General features: G+C 37.0%; 1 protein-coding gene across 5 annotated transcripts in view; it reads right to left on the bottom strand.

Annotated features, from left to right (window-relative positions):
• ptprfa (protein tyrosine phosphatase receptor type Fa) overlaps nt 1-26292 on the bottom strand; it is a 444470-nt gene that overhangs the window by 28142 nt on the left and 390036 nt on the right. For 3 of the 5 annotated variants that reach the window (XM_056459356.1, XM_056459357.1, XM_056459359.1), the window contains 6 exons: nt 22653-22765; nt 14414-14446; nt 13789-13886; nt 3512-3635; nt 2954-3129; nt 835-954 (listed from right to left, as the gene is read on the bottom strand). In XM_056459356.1, the coding sequence (XP_056315331.1) occupies nt 835-954; nt 2954-3129; nt 3512-3635; nt 13789-13886; nt 14414-14446; nt 22653-22765 (664 nt within the window). The remainder of the gene's footprint in view (nt 1-834; nt 955-2953; nt 3130-3511; nt 3636-13788; nt 13887-14413; nt 14447-22652; nt 22766-26292) is intronic. The other 2 variants (XM_056459358.1, XM_056459360.1) reach the window with 1 other exon arrangement.

Raw genomic sequence — 26292 nt, 5'->3', positions numbered from 1 at the left:
CATAACTTCATTTGTAAACTAATTAGTTTTGTTTTCTTTGTATATATGAATTTCTTTGGCTGTTACTAACATCTGGTGAAAATTGCAAGTCAACAGCACCTTTAGAAATTCTGTTTTCTTTTTTTTTTTATGATTATTTTTCGAGGTTTACACCTTTATTGGATAGGAAAGCAGAGAGAATTCACAGGAAAGCATGGGGAGAACAGAGAGGGGAAGGATCGGCATAGGACCACGAGGCAGCATCAAACTCGGGTCGTCGTGAGCACCGGAGTGCATGTGTCGACGCACTAACCACTACCCCACTGGCGCCGACAGGAATTCTGTTTTTTGATAAAAATGGTGACGTGTTCAATACTTATTTCCCCCACTTTACTGTATATAATATCAATGCAACTTCTGATATAGAATAAATATAATTTACAACCCTTGACAATTTAATGAGGTAGTGTATGAGAAAGTCTTATCTCTGGTGAAATCTGATTTGGTTATATCTGATATTTGATGACGATGTTTTCGGGTGTCACCTTTTCGCTTATAATGTAGTCCTAGATTAAAATGAAGACACATAACAGCTGAGTGGAATCCTGGAAAACAACCCAACTCTGACCAATGTGAGGAGAATTTACCCAGATGTGACTTGTTTTAATAATTGTGGTCCGTTTAGAATCTTTGCCATGTGAAAGCGAACCACACCAAGAACAAAACGCAACACTCTAACAAATTGAATCCTGTTTCAGAATAAAACAATTGATCAAAAGATGTGAAAGCACCCTTAAACCGATCAAAATCTGTCTGAGAGGGGTGTAAATCTGTAATATGAACACACACACACACCTTGTAGAGAGCGAAGGTTCTGACGCTGTATGTGGCCAGCTCCACCGTATCCAGCATGGACACTTGAATCATGCCGTATGTCTCTGTTCCTCGGCTTGGCCAGTACTGATCACACTTCACCTACAATCACAAACACACACACACCAGGGTGAGACCAGCTGAAGAGAATGCTGATTGTGTACGTGTGTGTGTCCAGCCGCAGGGTCTCTCTCTGGGTCTGTTTGGGCAGACGGATGCATCACAGACTGACCAGAACTGTAGCTGAACCTCAGGCTCTGAAAACACACTCATGGTCAAATACTGCCTGCACACATACACACACACATGAGTCACGCTCACACATTTGGTCCCGACAAGATAACGTAAACAAGGTACACAGACATGTGTTTGCCCAATCACATAATGAAAAGAAGGTGCGGACGCATGCATGTACACGTCCCTTATATGTAATTATTTTTTAACTGTACAAACTGTATATTCTGTCATACATTATTCATATGCATTTTCCATATATAATATAATGTATACTCATTTTTCACATTTTAAAAATACTTAATTATCTATGATTTAAGATCTCTTTTCCTCACGGTGACCAAAAAATGTTCCCACAATGTCAACAGATACTGGTACTACTATACTTGTGGAGACATTTGGTTCCCACAGCATGAGAAATATCAGGTACACGCACGCACGCACGCACGCACACACACACACACAGGGCTGTGTGAGTAAATTCTGCTATTGCTGGAGTTAAGTTGCATTAGCATTAACATTAGCATGACCCATCTGAACTTCTGTAAACACTGCTGTCCATCCTAAGCAAAGAACAGGTAAAAATCTGCGCTAAGCTAATTACAGTTTTTTACAGACGCTAGGACACATTTCTCAATGCTTAGGTCAGTTTTGCAAAACTCTTGACACAGTGAGCACAACAGAAGTCTTGTGTGGGTTAAACTGAGGGTCAATTCTCATTGTTTTGGCACAAAATGCATTCAATGACTACATCTCACACATTTCATCAATTCTTTTCTCACTCAGACACAACAACTGCCAAAAATCTTTAGACGTACAGGACATTTTACACATGCTTACATACTGTTTTCAAAACTGTTCAACTCATGTTCAAAACAATAACAGCAATATTTTATTGAAACATATTTCACATCTTAAAAAGCAGTTTAACCAGCCAGATTAGCATTACTATTGTATCTGTATCAGTGGATGGTGTGGATGCAAATTCTGGTATTTTGGAATTACTCAGTGCAAAAAATACAAATAAATAAACGACATAAAATATCGAGGACTTCTGCAGCATGTCTGATTCATTCCAGTTACATATATTGCAGTTATAAACAGAGATGTGTCCTTATTTTACACAAGAAAACACTGTAATGCTACATGTTGTTGGTGTTTTTTAGGTCAGTGTTTTGGTGATAAAGTGTATTTGTGGGCTGTCAACCTTTGCTAGTGTTCTGGAAGAATGAGTTTATTTGAGACCTGAATAAAGTGTTTTGGGCAACCCAGGCTCATTCTGAAAACGTAGTCCCGAGGACATTTCTGGAGACCGCGAAATATGTCCTGGGAGGTACGTATTTTGCAGTTTTTGGTTTTCGCGAATGCGCGAGAGGCCGCCGTGTGCGCCTTTTTGGCTTCTCGGACTGGCTGAATGATTGACTGTCCTATTAGCATGCGTCGGCGTATACCCTATTGCAAAGAAATTCCATTATGAAAAATTTCATGTCAAAAGCATCCAAGTGTGTTTAGTGATTTGCATATCACTGTGTGTAATGTTTTGCAAAAAGTGTGAAGCTGACAATGTGCTCACAGTTGTGCAGATCTAGCCTTGTGTTTTGCTCCTTGAGTGTACAGTTTTGCTCATTGTGGGTAAGGTTAAATTTTAGTGTGTTAGCAATTATGAAAAACTGTAAATGTAAAGGGTAATAAGGGCCACTTAATGTCAAGCTTTTTTCAGTGTCTTTAAAAGCCCATATATTTAAAGACACTTCTACAGAATATTTATTTAATATCATATATGCAAACCCTATCTGCATCTCCTGCATCGCAAAGCACCATGTTTTTCTCTCAGTGTTAAGCAGAAAGCGCTTGTGTGAAATCTCACCCTGCTCTTCTCCTCCAGTCGGGTCATCATGACGATAGTGCTGGTTCTCTGTTCCCACACCATCCTCCAGAAGTCACTGAGCGTCTCAGGCAGCGGACCCTGCGTGGCAATGTAGGCGTTCTGCTTACGGTAGCCATCAATGTAGTTTCCATTGATGTAGTCACTTCCGGGAACACCTGTGGTTCAGCGGAGCCATGTTAACACACGCTCAGGTTGCTAACTGAGACTAGATTGTGCTGTTTCCTTTTGGTCTATTTTTGGAGTTTTGCTTAGTTTTTCCTTGTGAACTATGCAGGTTTAGGTTTTGAGATGTCAAGCTACTTTTGGGGAAAGACTTGATTTTAATAGAAAAAAAAGTATTTATCGAGGATGCATTAAAGTGGTTAAAAGTGACTTTTAATATTTATAATACTACAAATTATGTGTATTTCAAATAGGCGGTTCATTCTGCTGTGGTGACCTCTGATAAATCAGAGACTAAGCCGAAATGAATGAATATATTTCAAGTGAATTCAAAACTGTCTGAAATAAGCTTTGAAATAATGTTTTTGGTCTTACCATCCACAGGAGTCAGCACAACCCTAGAGTGATCGTAGGCGATGACGTTCGCGTAGCGGTTCTTGGGCTTGTTGACCTCTAAGTTGGAGTTTTCCCAGGTGAACTGCTGGCCAGGGTCAATAGACTGCAAAATAACAGATTAGCAAAATGAGTTACAGAACTGAACTATCAACAGCGACACAAAAACACAGACAATAAAGTCATGTTCTGTCTTTGAAATGGTCCATTGTGAATAATAACAAAAAAGATCTAAATCAGTTTACGGTAACACTTTAGTTAAACTCACAGTATTTACTGCTGGCTTATTACCCGTCTATTAATAAGATATTAACTGTTTATTGGCTCTTAAAAAGTATGATCTTATTTTACACCCCTAATCCCAACACCTAAACTCAACTACTAACAATTAATAAGCAGCTAATTAGTAGTTTATTGTGCTAAAAGTCTTAGTTAATGGTTTTTAATGATTTGTTAATAGCATGAATTAAAATAAAGTGTGACTCAGTTTCCTTTCAGCTCAAACTCTTCAACTCTTCATTTTCTAAATATCTTTTTTTGTTCAATAGATATATATATATATACACAACTCCTATAACTCTACCTCCATATCCATAGAGCAGATGTAGAATAATAACAGTTTTCTTTTTTTTTGATCTGTGCATTAAACTTTATTTTTACAGAAAAATAGAAACAAATATTATTCCCAAACAAAAAATTAAGTAAATAAATAAAAATGAAAAAAAGGAAAATACTGAAAAATAAATAAACATTAAAAAACCACAGTGTCAATAATGTATAAATATATATTGAATTGTTTACATTTAGAAATAACCCATGTACAAACTACACAATCACTGCAATTGAAAAACCCGAAGGCTTAGACTGACAGTCTGTAGAAGTACTCACATGCTCAAAAAAAATTCTAAATGTCATGCTATTTATTGTCAACCTATTTTTCCTCTAAATGAATAAAGCTCATGAAAACTGTTTTCAAACATGTTTCTCAAACAGCCCTTAATTCATATAGTCCTGTTTCTAAAACTAAAGCTATTTCAGATGTATTTTCATTTTATTTTGATCAAAGTTTGCAAAAAAAAAAAGTTTTTAACTCTCGTTTAAATCCAGCAGAATTACTATATAATGACTGTTTTCAAACAGGTCTTCAAACAGCCATTAATCCATTAAATCCTGCTTCCAGATTTATGTTACTTGAGCCAGATGATATTGGCCAAAACAAACAAACAAGAAAGTAAAATAAAAATAAAATAAAATAATATGAATAATAATAATAATAAAAATAATATTTCCTTACATTTATTTAGTGATTTTCTGGAAACATAAACATCCTGGACACATTTTAATCGAGGGGGGTGGGTGGGTGGTAATTCGGGTGTTTTATTACATTGTGACTAGAAATAACCAGATATTTAATGAGAATATATTTACCAGGGAACTGATTAGAAGTACCACAGATATCTACACGAATTAAAGCTATATTTCAGATGCAGTTTCATTTAATTTTGGTCAATATTTGCAAAAAAAAAAAAAAAGTTGTAACTCTAGCTTAAATCCAGTAGAATTGCAAAATAATAACTGTTTTCAAACAGGTTTCTCAAACAGCTCTTAATCCATTAAGTCCAGTTTCCAGATTTCCAGATTTTTCCAGGTTTTTTTGAGCTAGATGATATTGGCCTAAAAATATTTTATAACTGGAAATATCCAGATATTACAGGAGAAAATATTTACCAGGGAACTGATTAGAAGTACCACACATACCACAGGTAACTACAAGAAACAAGTTTTAGTGACATCAGCTGAAAACTAAAGCCATTACCGATGTGAATTCATTTCATTTTGAGCAAAGTTTGCAAAAAAAAGTTGTAACTCTCGCTTAAATCCAGCAGAACTGCAAAATAATAACTGTTTTCTAACAGGTTTCTCAAACAGCTCTTAATCCATTTTTGTGTCTATTCATCACAACGTATCGGTAAATAACCAGATATTTACTGAGAAGATATTTACCAAGGAACCACTGGTAACTAAAGGAAAGAAGTTTTAGTGACATCAGCTGAAAACTAAAGCTATTTCAGACGTAGTTTCATTTTATTTTGATCAAAGTTTGCAAAAAAAGGTATTAACTCTCGTTTAAATCCAGCAGAATTACTGTATAATAACTGTTTTCAAACAGGTTTCTCAAACAGCCATTAATCCATTAAGTCCTGCTTCTAGATTTATGTTATTTGAGCCAGATGATATTGGCCAAAACACACAAACAAGAAAAAAAAAAAAAGAATAATAATAATATGAATAATAATACGAATTAAAGCTATTTCAGATGCAGTTTCATTTAATTTTGGTCAATATTCGCAAAAAATAAAAAAGTTGTAACTCTCGCTTAAATCCAGCAGAATTGCAAAATAATAACTGTTTCCTAACAGGTTTCTCAAACAGCTCTTAATCCATTTTTGTGTCTATCCATCACAACGTAACGGTAAATAACCAGATATTTACTGAGAAGATATTTACCAAGGAACCACTGGTAACTAAAGGAAAGAGGTTTTAGTGACATCAGCTGAAAACTAAAGCCATTTCAGACGTAGTTTCATTTTATTTTGATCAAAGTTCGCAAAAAAAGGTATTAACTCTCGTTTAAGTCCAGCAGAATTACTATAAAATGACTGTTTTCAAACAGGTTTCTCAAACAGCCATTAATCCATTAAGTCCTGCTTCTAGATTTATGTTATTTGAGCCAGATGATATTGGCCAAAACAAACAAACAATAAAATAAAAAAAAATAATAATAAAATAAATAATAATAATAATAATAATATGAATAATAATAATAATAAAAATAATAATTCCATACATTTATTTAGCGCTTTTCTGGACACATAAACATTCTGGACACATTTTTTTTTGGGGGGGGGGGGGGGGGGATTGCATCAGCTGAAAACTAAAGCTATTTCAGATGTTGATTTATTTCATTTTGACCAAAGTTTGCGAAGGCATAATGTGCACCACTGAATCATTCATAATAAGAGCAGGGTCAGTTCTGCTTTCCGGATGAGTCTAGAGCTGAATTTTCACTTGAAGTGCAAAACCAAGCGGAAGCACCACAACTGTGTAAATCTCCACCTTGACCTCCACGACCACAACTGGATGAATCCTAATCCTACCCTGCTGTTACCATAGTGACGAGATATCGGGTCATTCGGGTGAGGTTTAGACGCCTGCTCTACCGAACAGAACAATCCACACAACAACACTCTCTCTGAATGAAGAAATCATATCAAACATTCACCCACACTCCACAATTTGGGGCCAATAAGTTAGGATGGGTTTTTATATAAACTAGCATGAGCAATACATCAAAAGTTGTTAGTGTTACACTGTAAAAACAATATTTGTTAATTTGCTTATTTCACGCGGCCGCCATTTTAAAGGATGAAAGCGAGGCTGCGGTGGGAAGAAACCCGGAAGTACAGGATCAGCACTGTAAACATTGCAACAACATGCTGTGGACTACAAACCTCCAGCTGTTGCTGCGATTTCAAACTGCAGATATGGTGTAAACATCACTTTAATATCATTCAGTTTAGTTTAATGTAAATAATTAAAAGCATATTAGGCATCAAACAAGCAAAATCACAATCTCTTTAAGAGTAATACGCTTAAGTGTCCTCCTAGGCTTCAGTTCATGGCACCAGGTAAACACTGTGAGGACTCTTTCGGCTTCAGCCTATGTAACCCAGTGAGCAATAAAACAATGCAGTCCTCTGTAGCACACCCTCGTGTTGTTCTTAATAGTGCCATTTCAGTACTAAAATTTTAAAAACGTCCATTTCCTGCTAACATTTAAGTGCCACCGCTGATTTGTCATAGTATTTACCAGTGCTCAACAAAACTGACTTTGATTGGCCGTGAAGGTCATCAGTTCACCACTCTTTACTGAGTGCAAACACAAATACAGGAACACTGGAGCATTTTAAAGCTGTGAAGATCAGTCGATCACTCGTCTGTGTTTGCACTCGATAAACATCAGTGAAGTGCAGTGAACTGATGACCTTCATGGCCAACCACAGTCATTTCTGTTGAGCACTGGTAAATGCTATGGCAAATCAGCACTGTTTAAGAACGCGCTCTGTCAGGATCTGTCGTTTTATGACTTTAGTTTTTCATGTTATGATTTTGTTTCCCCACTAGATGTCCTCATTTCTCCCCATGTGTTTTAAGTTCAGTAATTACGTAATTGTTTTCACATGTGTCCTGTTATGTCTTGTGTATTTAAGTTGTCTAGTTTGCCCTGTTTCTTTGCTTGGTTATTGTTGATGCTAGCCTTCGTTATCGTGAGTCTTGCCCTGCTTTTTTAAGTCTGTTTATTTCAGAGTTCTATGCGACTTAGCCTTTTTCCTTGTTTTTGGATGCGTTTCTCCTGCTCTAGTTTTTTCCAGAGATATTTTGCCTGTTGGCCTTTTTGTTTCGCCGTTAACTCAGTCCTATTTTATCTCTGCATTTTTTTGTTGTTCCAAATCTGGATTTTTGTTTTCGTAAATATCTCACAGTGCAAGTACCGTCTCGCCTCCGGGTTTATTATCCATCTGTGGCTGAGTGGTTAAGCACTCCGACTGTGACACTGGAGACCCAGGTTCAAACCCTGTCAGTACTGAAATTCTGTATCGTGACAGGTTTAATATAGTGAAAGAATCCGTTTATTAACTTGGGTTTGATAAATAGCCTCTAAAACATGTTTACAAAAAAAAAAGTTAGCTAAATAGTGCCATTTCCCTTAACTTAGCTGAAAATGAGGTCTGATTTTTATTTTTTATTTTCACGATCCATTCAGAATGGACCTTCAGGTCACTTGGAAGGTGGTGAAATTAAAAAATTGTGTGACTTTTTCTTAGCTGATAAGATATACAGCCAGTTACACAACGTTCCTGTGTGACTCTGGGTTTATTCCCACTGCAGTCTCGATTTCAGTTTTAAAATGGCAGCTGCGTGAAATCTATTAACGGTTTTGTGTGTTTTCATTGACTTTTTTTGTAGTTTGAAATAATAGAATGTACAAAATATAATATATAGAGAAATAAGTCTGTAAAATAACAGAAAAGGTACTGACAGTTTATTACAAGGTTTTTGTAGCATAATATACCTCACCAATCCAGACAATATAGCACTTTAAACGATTAAAAATGTTCATAAAAGTGAACTTTTTCTAACTTATCAAGGTTAAAAGTTGTTGGAAGAAATATCAAGGTCTCATAATGCAATTCATAAGCATAGAAAATGAAAACATGAATCACAAAACACTGAATACAGCTAATTTACAGATTTTTTTACAGTGTAGTTTACAACATTACAGCAGTTCCTTGAATTTTTGTGTTAGTTTTGTAGCATTTAATATTACACGATTGTCTGGAATACTCGATTCTGATTGGTCAGTCACAACATTCCAAAGTTTGTTTTCTGTCTTGGTTTTCTTCCGGGTGCTCCGGTTTCCCCCACAAGTCCAAACACATGCGCTAAAGGTGAATTGAATAAGCTAAATTGGCCATAGTGTATGAGTGTGTGTGTGTGAATGAATGTATATGGGTGTTTCCCAGTACTGGGTTGCAGCTGGAAGGGCATCTGCTGCATAAAACATAGGTTGGATAAGTTGGCGGTTCATTCTGTTGTGGCAACTCCTAATTAATAAAGAGACTAAGTGAAAAGAAAATGAATGAATGAATGTTATTCCCAGATAACAACCTTCTGGATGTACTTCATCCCTAATTTAAACAGCTAAAAGGAATAATTTAACATTTAGTCACTATTTAATCACCCTTTCTGATAAACAAAAAATGAATGTTGGAAATGGGTATAGCCATTGACATACTAAATACTATGAACATTAATGCACTGTATGAAGTGATTTACATTTATATTGCTTTACATTTAAAAAGTGAGCAAACACATTGTAAGTTATGTTCACTTAACTCATTCATTCATTTTCCTTTGGCCTAGTCCCTTTATTTATCAGAGGTCGCCACAGCGGTATAAACCACCAACTATTCCAGCATATGTTTTACACAGCGGATGCCCTTCCAGCTGCAACCCAGTATTGGGAAACACCCATACACTCTCACATTCACACTCATAAACTACGGCCAATTTAGTTAATTCAATTCACCTATAGCGCATGTGTTTGGACTGTGGGGGAAACCGGAGCACCCGGAGGAAACCTGAACTCAAACCAGCGACCTTCTTACTGTGAGGCGACAGGGCTAACCACGGAGTCACCGTGTCATTGATAAAAGTATTAATTTCATAATAATGTTCAATTCTTTCTAATGGCAATGGCATTTTTTTCTAAATGTATATGAGATGAAGAGAAACCAAAGGCTGATATACTGTCTAACAGATGGATTATGAAGAACTATCATAGAATAATCATAAAACACTGCGGCATATCACAGCTTATGGCTTGTAATTTGATTTTGTGCATTTGTCTGTGCAGGTTTGTTTACGTGTTGTGATGAGGAACGTATTGATCGCTGGCGAAGGCTGCAATAATGCAAATAAACAATTCAAAGCCGTGTGTATTTCCTGAGTTTCTCACTATAACACTGTGTGCAAACCTGACACAATAAAATTCCCAATGAGCAACTTGCCTGTCCTCAGTCAAGGGCACAATGCAACACACACTCATAGCTAATCAGAAGAGTGTGTGACAAGTTCTGTCTGTTTGTGTGCACCGTACCCGGCTCAGCGAGAACAGTTTGCAAACATTCCCATTAATCTATGAAAAATACTATTTCTGAACGTTCCATTCAGAGGACATTTAGAAATACAATTTTTCAGAAATTGAACATTCAGTTTTTGAAAGGCTGCAAAAAAAGTGTGTTTTTCCCTCTTGGTTATCCAAATGTTAAAGGGATAGCTCACATTAAAATGAAAGTTGTGTTCTCAGTTATGATAAGTAGATGATAAATAAGTACATTTTCATTTTGGGTGAACAATTGCTTTACAAGAACATTGTGTTTTGTGCATACTGTATTTTTAAAATATAATTCTGCTTTCTGAACATTCTGAAAGAATATAAAAAAAAATGTTACAAATGGAATAGTTGGTGGTTCATTCCGCTGTGGCGACCCCTAATAAATAAGGGACTAAGCCGAAGGAAAATGAATGAATGATAATCTCTGTGATTAAAGGTGCAGGACTCTACTTTAGTGATCTAAGAGCAAAGTCTAAAGCACATGGAGTAAAAGCATTGAGGGCATGTCCGAATCCACTTTTGCTGTTTTAAGGATGGAAAAATAAGCTTTGCGCCCTGGCACATGGTCTAACAGGGTTGTGCTTATTCTCTTAATAAGTTCTGGGTGTGTTTTGAGCATAATGTGCATTAAACCAATCAGAGTCTCTTCTCTCATTTCCTTTAAGAGTCAGTTGCATCGCGCCATGGCGAATTTGCTAATTACATGGCGGACTTTGTAAGTGTAAAACTGAATGGACAAACTGAACACTTCAGTAGAGAAAACAGTTAAACAGAGCATCTGCAGTGCGAGGATAACGAACGAGCCTCCTCCATTCGGCCTCTTTACTTTCTCTTTACTTTACTCCTTTACTTTCGTGGATAATAAAACAGTGCTGTACGCACTACATTAAAGACATCCATTAGCCTACATGTTAAATTTCACTTGTTAAGCGCAAAGATTTATTTCAAAACTATTTCTAAAGTCAGTTCTAATTTCCAGCAAACGAATAAATGAACAATAATAATGAAGTGTGGTCAAAAAACTGAGTTATATCAAACACACATCCTGTTCTTATGCACCATATGGTGATGCAGACATCTCTAAAACCCGACAGGTGGACAAATCTAAACTTGTTTTGATTAAAACACATAAATGTTAATATAATAAATAATACTGCTAATAATAATAATAACACTATACAAATGCAAATTGTCATGAATAAACTGAAAAAAAAGCCCCCCGACATGAAGAAGGCAGGCAGTGGCTTTTATATTTATTTAGAAAATAATACTTTTTGTAACTGTTTAACTCTTTTTTTCATATGTGAAGATATTTGTGCATTGCTGTACATCCTGTGTGTATTAAGTAATGTGTAAGCGTTTGGACCTGGGTATGCGAATAACTAACGCACTCTGTGCTGGACTTTAGACCTGCTTTTAGTTGGTCAATGGCGCAATGTCACATTTTATTTTCTCAAAATAGCGACGCACCAAGAATGCGCCATAACACACCCCTTTTTTTACCCATGAATGCACAAAGTGGCACAAATGGATTTGCTATTTAAATAACGTGTTCACCTCAGTAAATAAATAAATAAATAGTTCACCTCAGATCTTGAAAATAACATAAACCGTTTGATATTGAACTTCAGAACTGTGACTCACATATCAGTGATTCAGCATGTACATTTAATAATGTTAAAGAGGTTTAATATGTATTAATTAGATTATAAACCTTACTATTTCGTTGAAGTGCAGTGAGTGCACATATTCTGTGCTTCTGAATGGCTGTATTTAAATTTCTGTTGTGTTTCATCTGGCTCCAAGTTGCTTATCACTGCAAATCTCATCAAGTAGCATGTTGTTAGCACATGGGGTAACAATATAACCTGCTCACCCAATGTTTAAGTTCATAGTATTTATATTATTTGCTAATTAATAACCACCTCATGTGGAACTCCGAGTCCGCGTATCATATTGGAGGTTGCTACTGCCCACCAGAGGTCGCTTTTAATCTATTATAACCTTACACTTTTGAACAGTAAACATAACGCATGCACAATTCCCTGCCCATAAGTCCGTCTTTATCTGTTTATCCTCTTAGCTTCTTCTATATTGCAGTTTAATGTGAGTGATTTGCCGTTTGATTAGATCACTGTTGCTCCCTCAGTATTTGATGTCTTTATTAAGCTCTTGATTGTTTAAGTACTCAGAAGAGCTGCTCGCCATACAATAACAAGTCAAGCAGGAAGAAGAGCCCCACCCACACACACACACACACACACACACACACACACACACACACTTCAGGATTAGCTGTCTAATAAAGCAGGTGACTCTCACACTCACTACACTCCTAATAGAGTCGTTTCCCAGCTTTAATTTCAAGCTCTGGCGATCTGGGCACTGCCGGAGATGCTGACGTGAATGTGTGTGTCTGTGTGTGTGTGTGCCTGTAAGCTGTAGTGTTGAGTAGATGTAGTTTTTTTTCTGTCATTTCAGCACATTTGAATAATGCACGGCGGTAGTTGCTGAACAAGGGATGTTTCGCATTCGTATAATCTTCCCGAGATTGTAAAGTGGACGCATTCAGCTGTTTGTCTTTGATGGAGTGGTCAGAGCATCAGGCCTTTCCTGACTCTCTGATTTACTCTGCGCACACACACATACACACACACAAGATCTGGCTCAAAAGTAGCCGTTCAATCTTATTGTCTTGGCTTTAGTTTAGAAAACTTGGGGAAACATCAGTCTGGCTGAAAATCAAATAAGCACTTCTTATCGTTAAGACTAAATCTACTTTTATTATTCTCTCTTTTCCCGTTGTATTTGATTTGATGACAAGCAATTTGTGTATCTCTTTTCATGAAAAAGATTTACTATTATCTACTAACTACTATTCCTAATATTCTGGCATTGCAACAGTCATGTCCAGCCCAGGCTCATTGTAAATATGTGCCTCAGTCTATTTTTTTTTAATACAATGCTCCGGGTACATTTCATTGCACGTTTCAGATGACAAATCCACTGGAGGGCGCTGTGTACGTTGTTGTAAATCTGAAATATGTTACTTAGGACAGGTTTTGTTGTGCTTTTCAGATGGACTTCATTCTTTTAGCGAACCACTGACCATGTAAAATTCATCTCTTTAACTCTAGGGGAGTTTTTTTTAACAGAAGGAAAGAGTGAGTGTAAGGTTCCCATCGTCATATCAGCAACTTTAATAGCAACTTAGCAAAAATAGCAACTTTTCATTTCCCATTGGTCTTAGTACATGATGTTAGCTTTAAATAGAAAAATGATCAAAACTCTTTTTTTGAAATGTTTGAGCGAGATGCTAATGGTCTAATCCGATTCAATGATTTATGCTAAGCTAAGCTAAAAGTGATACCGTCAGACTGGAGATCTGCTGAATAGATTAAAAAATTGTAAAATTCATCAAATTAGCCTATTTCTTAATAAAGTGAAGTGATCTTATAACAGAAGGACAGCTCGGCAGAAGGTTTAGATGGACTCTCTGATGTGACTTTGGCTGGTTTACCTCATACTCCTGCGAGAAGCGGAGGCTGTCGTTGGCTCTCAGCCGCTCGATGTGGTCAGCCAAAGCACACACAGACACTGGAGGGTGTTCCCGCATTCCTGCAGGCAAAAACAGAGCATGAACTGATAGCAGAGATCTCTATTGGCTTGCTTTGTTTTGCTTGGCTGAACTGTGGGGAACAAACACACTTTCCTTGATACAGTTTTTAGGAAGATGGACATACATGAAAACAACTCATAGAATGAGAATAGTAGGCGCAAAAAGCTTGTAGCACCATGCTATGTGCTAAGACAGTGATGTAAGCAGTGAACGGACATGCTCATTGGCTGAATTATATGAACTGCTTCCGGAAGGTGGCATAAGCTGTCCTGTACAGTCAAAATGGCATGTAAATGACATCGGCAAGGGACTACAACCTGAGCGCACATTAAAAACACTTATTGCTTTCCCTCCCATCCCGTGTTTGCGATGGACGGACGGACGGCCTGTGGAGAAGGACGTGAGACATGGTGAAGCTTTAACTGACAGCAGCCAGAGTGGTGGAGGGGGCGTGGCGTTGGTTCTTGATGGATAAGTGGGAGGAGCATAGAGATGGAGGAAGTGAAACGCAAGAGCAAAAACTAACTTGAAGTGCTGGGACAGCTGAAGACACTGGAACCTGCAGAAAGAAGATGAGCAGCGACTGTGATAAATATATTTATATATGTCACTTACACAAGAGAGAGGAGAGAAGATGTATAAAGAGCAAAAGAGAAACTCATGAGGAGCACATGAAATAGTTCCCTGATAATATGTAACATGACATAATTAGTGACGAAGGGTATTTGGTGAATAATAAAAAAGTTAGCCGAGTTAAATTACTGGTTAATCCCATGCAACTTGATCAAATTAGCAAAAAATATACAGTTTGAGCCCTCCTGAATTATTAGCCCTCTTGTTTATTTTTTTACCCCCAATTTCTGTTTAACGGAAAGAAGATTTTTGAACACATTTCTAGACACAATAGTTTTAATAATTCATTTCTAATCACTACTATTTGCTCTCACTACTTACTTCTATTTTTTTAAATATATTTATTATCTGTTTTTTGTCCTGTCTCTGTTATCCTGTTGCACTGTAGAAGCTCTGTCACCAAAACAAATTCCTAGTATGTGTGAACATACCTTGCAATAAAGCTCTTTCTGATTCTGATTCTGATTCTAATCACTGATTTATTTTATCTTTGTCATGATGACAGTAAATAATATTTGACTAGATAATTTTCAAGATACTAGTATTCAGCTTCAAGTGACATTTAAAGGCTTAACTAGGTTAATTAGGCAAGTTAAAGTAATTAGGGAAGTCAATGTATACAGGGTTTCCGCGGGGTCTTAAAAAGTCTTAAAAAAAAATAAATAAAAATAAATCAATAAAAAAAAAAAATAAATAAAAAAATAAAATAAAAATGGAAATTTTAGGCCTTAAAAAGTCTTAAATTTGCTGTTCTAGGTCTTAAATATTTTTGCAGAGGTCTTATTTTTCCGATTGTACATGTAACGCTACATCTAATGCTCATTTAAATTCTTTATGTTGTTGTTACTTGGTTTTCGTGGTGTTGTAGTTCTTGATTTTACTAGTCCAAATGTAATTTGCGGTATTAAAACTACAAGTGAGGCCAACATGCAACAGCCAATCAGCTTTCTGTTATTGAACTCGAATGTGACATCATCGCTGTGTTTGCAGAGGTTCGCTTTGGGTGCCCGTGACATGACTTTGGACTTTGAACAGTTCACGTGGCGTCGCGTTTGATTTGAGTTTAATATTAAACGATTTGAAGAGCTTTAGTCTGAAACAGGTACAACTGTACAGACATCTTCATGATCCGTCCATGCGTGATCATAGGGAGAACCAGATGACCAATAATTAATGGCTAGAAATTGCAACAGCAGTGGGAAAGGAGAAAAGTTTTTGGAAAGTTTGGAAAAACCTGAAAGATAAGTTTATTGAAGCCAAAGAGGCCATGGCAAAAGTGGAGACCCAGGTGGTTTTAATATTACAGGAATATGTTTTTCCACCATTTATAGGTTTTACACTGATGTATATATTACAGTTTTGAATTTAAAACAATTTACAAGTAACAAACTAAATTTAGGTAATAAATTATTTCTTTGATAACTGGAAAGGAGTATTTGAACCTATCAGTTTACAATGTCATTTCAAGGCTTTATTGGTGATAATAGAGTTTTAGTAAGTGTACTTTTTTTGCTTTTATTCTTGCCATAATAAAACACATAATTGTAGAGCAACCCATGTTCTGTTTCCATTAATATTTAACTTTAATAGGTAGTAACACTCCGAGGGAGATATGAACAATAGCAAGTGATATATTAAAGTTTGATTTAAAAATCTTGAATGGTTATATAAAATCTGTATAATCATTATAATAAATTATAAAAATACTAAAAAAACAATTAGTTTAAAAATCTTGAATGATATTAATGATAGACCAAGTTCCGGAACTTTCTATTTCTCTGTTTCTCCGTCTGATTATACCGTCTGCTTCTTTTGACGCGCCCTGTCCATTTAAAAAATATCTCAATGGTGAACGTGTCAAGTATAGAAAGCCTCGTCTGTTTCGAGAGGTGTGTGATGCGGCGCCAGGCAAAAGTATAAATCCGTCTTAAGATGTTGTTTGTTTGTTTGTTTTTTCTGTGGTTCAATGGTGCATTTAGCCTGTCTTCAGTACTGTTCAATCTGAATACATTTTCTTTACCACTAATTTAGTGATTTTACATTTCTCTTTATGTGTATGTGTGTTTTTTATATTGTGATATAGGTCTTAAATTTAATACTTAATGGTCATAAAAAGGTCTTAAAAAGTCTTAAATTTGACATTATGATATCTGCAGAAACCCTGGTATAACAGTGGTTTGTTTTGTAGATAATCGAAACAAATATGTTATGGGGGCTCATAATATTGATCTTAAATGGTTTAAAAACTCGCTTTTATTCTAGCCAAAATAAAACAAATGAAGAAGAAGAATATTATAGATAAAACTGTGAAAAAAATCCTTGCTCAGTTCAACATCATTTGGGAAATATTGGAAATAGAAAACAATAAAGAAAAAAATAAAGAAAAATCACAGGAGACTAAAAATTTAGATTAACAATGAAATATATATATTTAAACATTAATCATACAGAATGTGGCAAAATTTATTAAGTAAAGACATTTCCATTCAAGGTTTGGCAAAAGTAAATCTTGTCAGCATTTATTTTGATGGAAAAGACCCGTACACGTAAGTGACACGTAACTGGATGAGTAATATGAAAATGTTTTGTAATAATTTATGTAATTTTTGTAAGACTTTTTAAATTTAATTAATAACTTTAATAATAAAAAACACAAACCAACACAATAACACACTAAATTGATAGCAAACAAGCGGAGAGGTGCCATTTGACCAGTGTTGCCATAACAGCACAGTACCACTATCGCAAAGCAACATGGTATACAACATAGAATGAATGGGATTCATAGCGCAGCACTTCCGGTGTGAAAGCTGCTTCACACAGCGCAGTGACTAAAGATGGAGAGAAGTCAGCACAGCCTTTTTTTCGGCTTATATATGTGTTTGAAACCCAAAAATGTCCTTTTTAGCAGATAATTTACAATAACCAAATATTCAGTTCATTCATAAGATCATCCATTTTATTTACAATTTTATGAATCGAACATTAAAAAACAGGATCTATTTTAAATAAAACACTTTAATAACATTACAAATGTCTTTACTTTTGTTCTGCAAAGTTGCAAGAAACTGTTCAAAAGTGCAGTAAAATTACATAACTGCAATTTCAAACCAATGTTCTCTGAACGTAGAATATGAAAATGTTTTGTAATAACTTATGTAATTTTGTAAGACTTTCACAATTTATTTTAACAACTTTAATAATAAAAAACCAAGCCAACACAATAAACACATTAAAATGACAGTAAACAAGTGGAGCGGCGTCATTTTACCAGTTTTGCCAGAACAGCACAGTAGCACTATTGCAAGCAACACGTATACTACATAGAAATGAATGGGATTCATAGCGCAGCACTTTCCGTGTCCGGTGTGAAAGCTGCTTCACACTGCACAGTGTCTAAAGCTGGAGAGATGTCAAGCACAGCCTTTTTTTGGCTCACATATTTGTCTGATACCAAAACAATATTTTTTCAATAACTTTCAATAGCAGAATATTCAGTGCATTCATTCAATAATTCAATCGTTTTCTTTTTGGCTTAGCCCCTTTATTAATCCGGGGTCGCCACAGCGGAATAAACCGCCAACTTATCCAGCACATGTTTTACGCAGCGGATGCCCTTCTAGCTGCAACCCATCTCTGGTCACACTCATACACTATGTACAATATAGCCTACCCAATTGACCTGTACCGCATGTCTTTGGACTGTGGGGGAATCCGGAGCACTCGGAGGAAACCCGCGCTAACACGGGGAGAACATGCAAACTCCACATAGAAATGCCAACTGACCAGCCTGGACTCGAACCAGCGACCTCCTTGCTGTGAGGAGACAGTGCTAACCACTGAGCCACCATGTCACCTTGCGTATCACATTATTTACTGTTAAAAAATCTGAAGAATAACTTGAATTGAGTTCAAGTCAAGGATGTCTTTTCAAACGGTTTTCCTCAAACACACACCTACAGCACACACACACGGTACTGTAGCTGTGATGTAAGCTATGTTCGATATCCAAACTGTGAAACAAAATCTCAGAACTTTCACAAGTAAATAAACAACAGCACTAGACCTCTGTTTCCTCATTTAAAGATTTCGCAAGCAAGGAAAATCAGTTTTCATGGCTGAGAATTGACAGGAATAGTTGGCCATGAGAAAGATGGTGCATCAGCCGAGTGTGTGCTCGCAACCTCACAAGCTGACATAAGAACATGAGTCACTTTGCCAGTGAAGCAAAAGCAGATTCTTATTGAAGTCAGCAAAACGTTTGAGAATTCGCAAATTTCCCCTGAGACAGACAGAGAAAGAGAGAGAGAGAAACAGAAAAGGATAGGGGGAAAAGTAGAAAAATATGGATGAGAAAGATTTCTCCTGTGAATCATCTGCTTTAATTCTTTCCATCAAGCCGAAAGCTCAGTCTGAAGCGAATGAAGGAATATGATCTGATGTGTGTGTGTGTGTGTGTGTTCTTCATCTGACAGTGCGGCTCTGTGAATAATGCTTTGTCTTCACACTGAAACTCCAGCTGAACCTCAGATCCATAAATCCAGTCTCTCTCTTTCTGAGGTCTACATCCAAACAACCTCAATCTCATCCATTTTGTAAAGAGTTCCCAAGTTCTAGCGAGCATTTTAAAGCATCACAGATATTCCTGTTAAAAAAGGTGATGTGCAGTATCATGATGATGCTTTCAAACCGCGTCCTGAGCCAGAACCACACGCATCTTTAAAGCAGCTCAGAATGCGTATCAGACGGCTGGAGAGAAATGTCCATTACAGCTCAGAAAAGAAACATTCTCAGACTATTTCACACAGGTTTGGTCAGAGCTGTATTTTCTTGAGCTTAATGGAACAGGTTTGAACTATAGGCAAACATGAAACTGTACACTATGAAAACATGTTTGTGATTTGGACATTTTACAGAAGAAACAGACTATAAAACTGAAAGTTGTCTAAAAATATCTATCTATCTATCTATCTATCTATCTATCTATCTATCTATCTATCTATCTATCTATCTATCTATCTATCTATCTATCTATCTATCTATCTATCTATCTATCTATCTATCTATCTATCTATCTATCTATCTATCTATCTATCTATCTAGTATGCCATCCATCCATCCAGTAGGCCATCCATCCATTCATTCATCTATCCATTTTTCTATCTAGTAATACATCGATCCATCCATCCATCCATCCAACCATTCATCCATCCATCCATCCATCCATCCATCCATCTAGTAATCCATCCATCCATCTAGTAATCCATCCATCCATCTAGTAGTCCATCCATCATTCTAGTAGTCCATCCATCCATCCATCCATCCATCTAGTAGTCCATCAATCCATCGATTTTTCTATCTATCTAGTAGTCCATCCATCCATCCATCCATCCATCCATCCATCCATCCATCCATCCAGTAGGCCATCTATTCAGTAGTCCATCCATCCATCCATTCATCCATCCATCCATCCATCCATCCATCTAGTAATCATCCATCCCTCCATCCATCTAGTAGTCCATCCATCATTCTAGTAATCCATCCATCCATCTAGTAGTCCATGCATCATTCTAGTAGTCCATCAATCCATCCATTTTTCTATCTAGCAATCATCCATCCATCCATCCATCCATTTTTCTATCTAGTAATACATCGATCCATCCATCCAACCATCCATCCATCCATCCATCCATCCATCTAGTAATCCATCCATCCATCCATCCATCCATCCATCTAGTAGTCCATCCATCATTCTAGTAGTCTATCCATCCATCCATCCATCCATCCATTCATCTAGTAGTCCATCAATCCATCCATTTTTCTATCTAGCAATCATCTATCCTTCCTTCCATCCATCCATCCATCCATCCATCCATCCATTTTTCTATCTAGTAATACATCGATCGATCGATCCATCCATCCATCCATCTAGTAATCCATCCATCCATCCATCCATGCATCTAATAGTCCATCAATTCATCCATTCATCCATCCATCCATTTTTCTATCTAGTAATACATCGATCCATCCATCCATCCATCCAACCATTCATCCATCCATCCATCCATCCATCCATCCATCCATCTAGTAATCCATCCATCCATCTAGTAATCCATCCATCCATCTAGTAGTCCATCCATCATTCTAGTAGTCCATCCATCCATCCATCCATCCATCTAGTAGTCCATCAATCCATCGATTTTTCTATCTATCTAGTAGTCCATCCATCCATCCATCCATCCATCCATCCATCCATCCATCCAGTAGGCCATCTATTCAGTAGTCCATCCATCCATCCATTCATCCATCCATCCATCCATCCATCCATCCATCCATCTAGTAATCATCCATCCCTCCATCCATCTAGTAGTCCATCCATCATTCTAGTAATCCATCCATCCATCTAGTAGTCCATGCATCATTCTAGTAGTCCATCAATCCATCCATTTTTCTAGCTAGCAATCATCCATCCATCCATCCATCCATTTTTCTATCTAGTAATACATCGATCCATCCATCCAACCATCCATCCATCCATCCATCCATCCATCTAGTAATCCATCCATCCATCCATCCATCCATCTAGTAGTCCATCCATCATTCTAGTAGTCTATCCATCCATCCATCCATCCATCCATTCATCTAGTAGTCCATCAATCCATCCATTTTTCTATCTAGCAATCATCTATCCTTCCTTCCATCCATCCATCCATCCATCCATCCATCCATCCATCCATTTTTCTATCTAGTAATACATCGATCGATCGATCGATCCATCCATCCATCTAGTAATCCATCCATCCATCCATCCATGCATCTAATAGTCCATCAATTCATCCATTCATCCATCCATCCATTTTTCTATCTAGTAATACATCCATCCATCCAAGCATTCATCCATCCATCCATCCATCCATCCATCCATCCATCCATTCATCTATCCATCTAGTAGTCCATCCATCCATCCATCCATCCATCCATCCATCCATCCATCCATCCATCCATCAATCATCTAGTAGTCCATCAATCCATCCATTTTTTTATCTAGTAATCCATCCATCCATCCATCTATCCATCCATCCATCCATCAATCCATCCATTTTTCTATCTAGCAATCATCTATCCTTCCATCCATCCATCCATCCATCCATCCATCCATCCATTTTTCTATCTAGTAATATATCGATCCATCCATCCATCCATCCATCCATCCATCTAGTAATCCATCTAGTAATCCATCCATCCATCCATTCATCCATCCATCCATGCATCTAATAGTCCATCAATCCATCCATTCATCCATCCATCCATTTTTTCTATCTAGTAATACATCCATCCATCCATTCATCCATCCATTCATCCATCCATCTAGTAGTCCATCCATCCATCCATCCCCCCATCCATCCATCCATCCATCCATCAATCATCTAGTAGTCCATCAATCCATCCATTTTTTTTATCTAGTAATCCATCCATCCATCTATCCATCCATCCATCCATCCATCCATCCATCCATCCATCGATCAATCCATCAATCCATCCAGTCATTTATCTGTCCATTCGCCCATCCATCCATCCATCTAAATATCTAGTAATCCATCCATCCATCCATCCATCCATCCAAATATCTAGTAATCCATCCATCCATCCATCCATCCAAATATCTAGTAATCCATCCATCCATTTATTCAGTCAGCCATCCATCCATCCATCCATCCATCCATCCGACCATTCATCAATCTTGAAGTCCATCCTGGTCCTAATGTATGTATATATAAATATATATATATATATATATAATTTTTTTCTCCATTTCCATAGCTTGCGAGAATCCAAAGATGTCCACATATTGCTAGATAATATTATGACAGCTGTTTTAACATTAAGATATAATTGAAGTGCCTCTTGTTACAGTTATAATATAGTTAGACAACAAGTAGTGAATGTTCATTGGCCAATGATAGCACCACATTGAAACATTCTATAGACTGACACTTCTTGAATATTCTATAGCCTTTGCCTGAATCAAATCATACTGTAATGTACTAAACTGAACAGTACTGCTCAGTGAAAAGGAGGCATAATACATAAGCTCAGAATCAAACAGAAGTCTGCAGGTCTTGTTGTTGTACCTTGTGTCTGGTAGTTGAGCCTCCGCATCTCCACCGGATCTGACGAATGAGCCAGGAGGTGATCTTTAACTCCAGCTGAGTGCTCATCTTTAGCTGAGGGAGACGTGCGCTTCCTGTGCAAACAGGAAATGACATTAGGCATGAGCGCATACACACGCTTGGTCTGGTTTCACCAAGTAAGGCATGCTACTATATCTATGTTGATCCTGGAACAACATTCTAATCAGCCAATTACAGTTTATGTTAGGTTTACAGGTTTACAGTTAGAGTTATGTGCTTCTACACTGTAAAAAGCGATTAATTACTGTACTTAAAAAAAAAAAGAAAGTAAACCCTTTGCCTTAATAGCAACAAGTAGGTTTTACTTTAAAAAGGTCAGCAAACCCTTTGACTTAACTTTTATTATGCATATAGCTGTTTACTTAATTATTATAAGGTAATGAGTTTAAGTAAAGTCAACTAATCACTTTTTACAGTGTACATCATTGTTATCTATTAATCCCCTCAGATTTTGGAAATGATTTACAGTTAGGGCAGCTCGTTAGAAGAGCACCATGTGTTCTGATTGTCGCGTACCCTACGCAGTGAGCATTCTTCCTCATTCCCTACTTCTTCATTGCGCTCTACACGAAGAAAAAAAAAACATTTCTGCAAGATTGTTGCAAACAATTTATATGGGTTGAATTTAATCAAATTAATAAGAAGGTTGAGAAACACAGAGTTAGGGTTCGGTTTAGGGGTAGGGATTCGGTATGGATTATATTTTTGTGATGTTCCAGGGTCAACATTCAGGATCGCATTCCTAATTGGCAAAATCCCACCCACCTAAAAACACACACACACATTGATATTGGTAGTTTACAGGGACTCTCCATAGGTATAAAGCATTTATACAGTAAAAACACTTATTATATGGCCCTCGGCTTTTAAAGGGGATCTATTACGTCTCTTTTTACAAGTTGTAAAAATAAGTCTCTGATGTCCCTAGAGTGTGTATGTGAAGTTTCAGCTCAAAATACCACCCAAATAATGTTTTGTAACTCTCTGAAACTGCCCATTTTAGGGTTTGAGCCTAATTATGCCGTTTTGCTGATGCTTTAAATTCAAATTAGATTGTGCTCTTTTCAGAAGAGGGCGGAGCTACAAATGCCTATGTGTCAGCATAGTGGCAGATTCAAAAACAAGACTACCATCCTATGCTAATGAGGGAGAGATGGTCACTAGTGGATGGGGCTTTCCCCCTCTGATGACACGTACAAAGGGAGTTAATAAATAAGTGAAACAAAATTCCATTATAGCAATAAGTTGGATTATGATTTCGTATTTTGGATGAGATATATGTTAAAATAACTTAGGAAAAACCTTCAAACCCTAGAAATTTAAACAGTAAAAGCTATTGTTATTAAATCAGGTTCACAGTGATTTGTCTTGGTTTACACAATCTGATGTATTTTAAGACATCGTATCCTAAAGGCTGTTTTCTGTGCTTTCAGTCAAATTTTTGGACATTTGTTTCCTGAAGACCTTCTGATTATTAATGGAACTGGAAAAGCAATACAACAGTATTGCATATATAACATAATAATGCACATCATGAAGGTTTCATAATAAACAATGGAAATAATATTTGTTTTATCTTGCTTCTAGTCCAAATGTCTACAAATTCTTAAAGGGGATCTATTATGCCTCTTTATACAAGATGTAAAATAAATCTCTGATGTCCCTATTGTGTGTAGTGACGTTTCAGCTCAAAATACCACACAATTAATGTTTATAACTCTCTCAAATGCCCCATTTTAGGCTTTGAGCCTAATAATGCCGTTTTGGTGACTGTCGCTTTAAATTCAAATGAGATTGTGCTCTTTTCAAAAGAGGGCGGAGCTACAAATGCCTGTGTGTCAGCATAGTGGCAGATTCAAAAACAAGACTACCATCCAATTCTAACGAGGGAGAGATGGTCATTAGTGGGCGGTGCTTTCCCTCTCTGATGACATGTATAAAGGGAGAATGTCACTCAAAGTGTTTCTGCAGACTGTTTTAATCAAGTGTGATTATTAAAAAGAAAACTAATACATTTTTAGCATAAGAAGCTGGTTATATTCACACAGTGTTGCCACACAACCCCTTTAAAAGTGATTTTACATAATAGGTCCCCTTTAGAACCATTAGGCATGTCTTTGTAAACCACCGTAATACAGTACAACTAAGTCATACCCATGCCATTGTGCAAAAAACTGTCCTTGTGAACAACCAAGCCAGTACACACAAAAACAATCACACACCAGGAGAATGTGTCAATATATAAGGTATTTCCTGTGTGTTAGTATCTGTTAAAGAGCAGCACCAGCACTAATGTGAGCTCAATTAAACTTTCAGATTGCCTTCCATTAAACACTGAACACAAACAAGCGTTTGGTATAGGATGAGAGAGAGAGAGAGACGCTCGATACCCACCTCTCCTGTTTGCTGCATCCCGCAGAAAGAGCCGGAGAAACAGAGGGGAAAAGAAAGAAAATGTCACAGGAGGAAAACTGCACAGACGGAGTGTGTGTAGGGCAGGTTTGTCAGAAACGTTGAAATGCCATTGCTACTAATGAGCTGCGATTCCAGCTGACATTTGCACAATGAGTTTTCCTTTCACTCGAACCCTGAGCGTTTGATTCAATAGGACCGAGAGGGTTCGAGATGAGGGTTACTCTTTATCTGCGATTTTTGGTAAAATATCCCTCCTGCTGCGTAGCTTCAAAATACACCGCTATTATTTAATCATTAAAGTCATCCCAAAGTGTCGAGCAAAAACACTTAAATTGCTGACTGTCAGACCGCAATAAGAGTTTTCGATTTTCTACGCTTTTCTTTCTTCCAGTGAGTCAGCAGTGTCTTTAAAAGAGAGAGAGAGAGGCTATTTATACCTGACAGGAGGAAGTCCAGTAAACTCACAACGCGCGGTGGAAAAGGAAATATGCTCACTTACAGTTGAAGTCAGAATTATTAGCCCTCCTGAATTATTAGCCCTCCTGAATTATTAGCCCTTCTGAATTATTAGCCCTCCTGTATATTTTTTCCATCAATTTCTGTTTAATGAAAAGTAGATTTTTTTCAACACATTTCTAAACATAATAGTTTTAATAACTCATTTCCAGAGTTGTGTGTAATGCATTCTACAGTAGTGCATTACTGTGTTCTAATTACATTTTTTTAGGAACGCAGTAATGCAATAAATTTCATTTTAAAGAACCAAATTTCCTACCACAGCTATGCTGATGACACTCAGATCTACATAGCCTTACTGACTAATGACTACAGCCTCATTGACACCCTCTGCCAGTGCATTGACGAAATTAACAATTGGATGTGCCAAAACTTTTTTTCAAGTCAAGTCAAGAATCTTGGTGACTCTGGAGTCAGATCTGAGTTTCAGTAGTCATGTCAAAGCAGTTAGTAAATCAGCATACTATCATCTCAAAAACACTGCAAGAATTAGATGCTTTGTTTCCAGTGAAGACACAGAGAAACTTGTTCATGGTTTTATCAGCAGCAGAGTGGATTACTGTAACGGCCTCCTCACTGGCCTTCCTAAAAAGACAGTCAGACAGTTACAGCTCATCCAGAACGCTGCAGCCAGGATTCTGACCAGGAG

This window comes from Danio aesculapii, chromosome 6, assembly GCF_903798145.1.
Source record: "Danio aesculapii chromosome 6, fDanAes4.1, whole genome shotgun sequence".
Taxonomy (NCBI): domain Eukaryota; kingdom Metazoa; phylum Chordata; class Actinopteri; order Cypriniformes; family Danionidae; genus Danio; species Danio aesculapii.
Note: the sequence above shows the minus strand (reverse complement) of the source record. Positions and strands in the feature narration are given on the sequence as shown.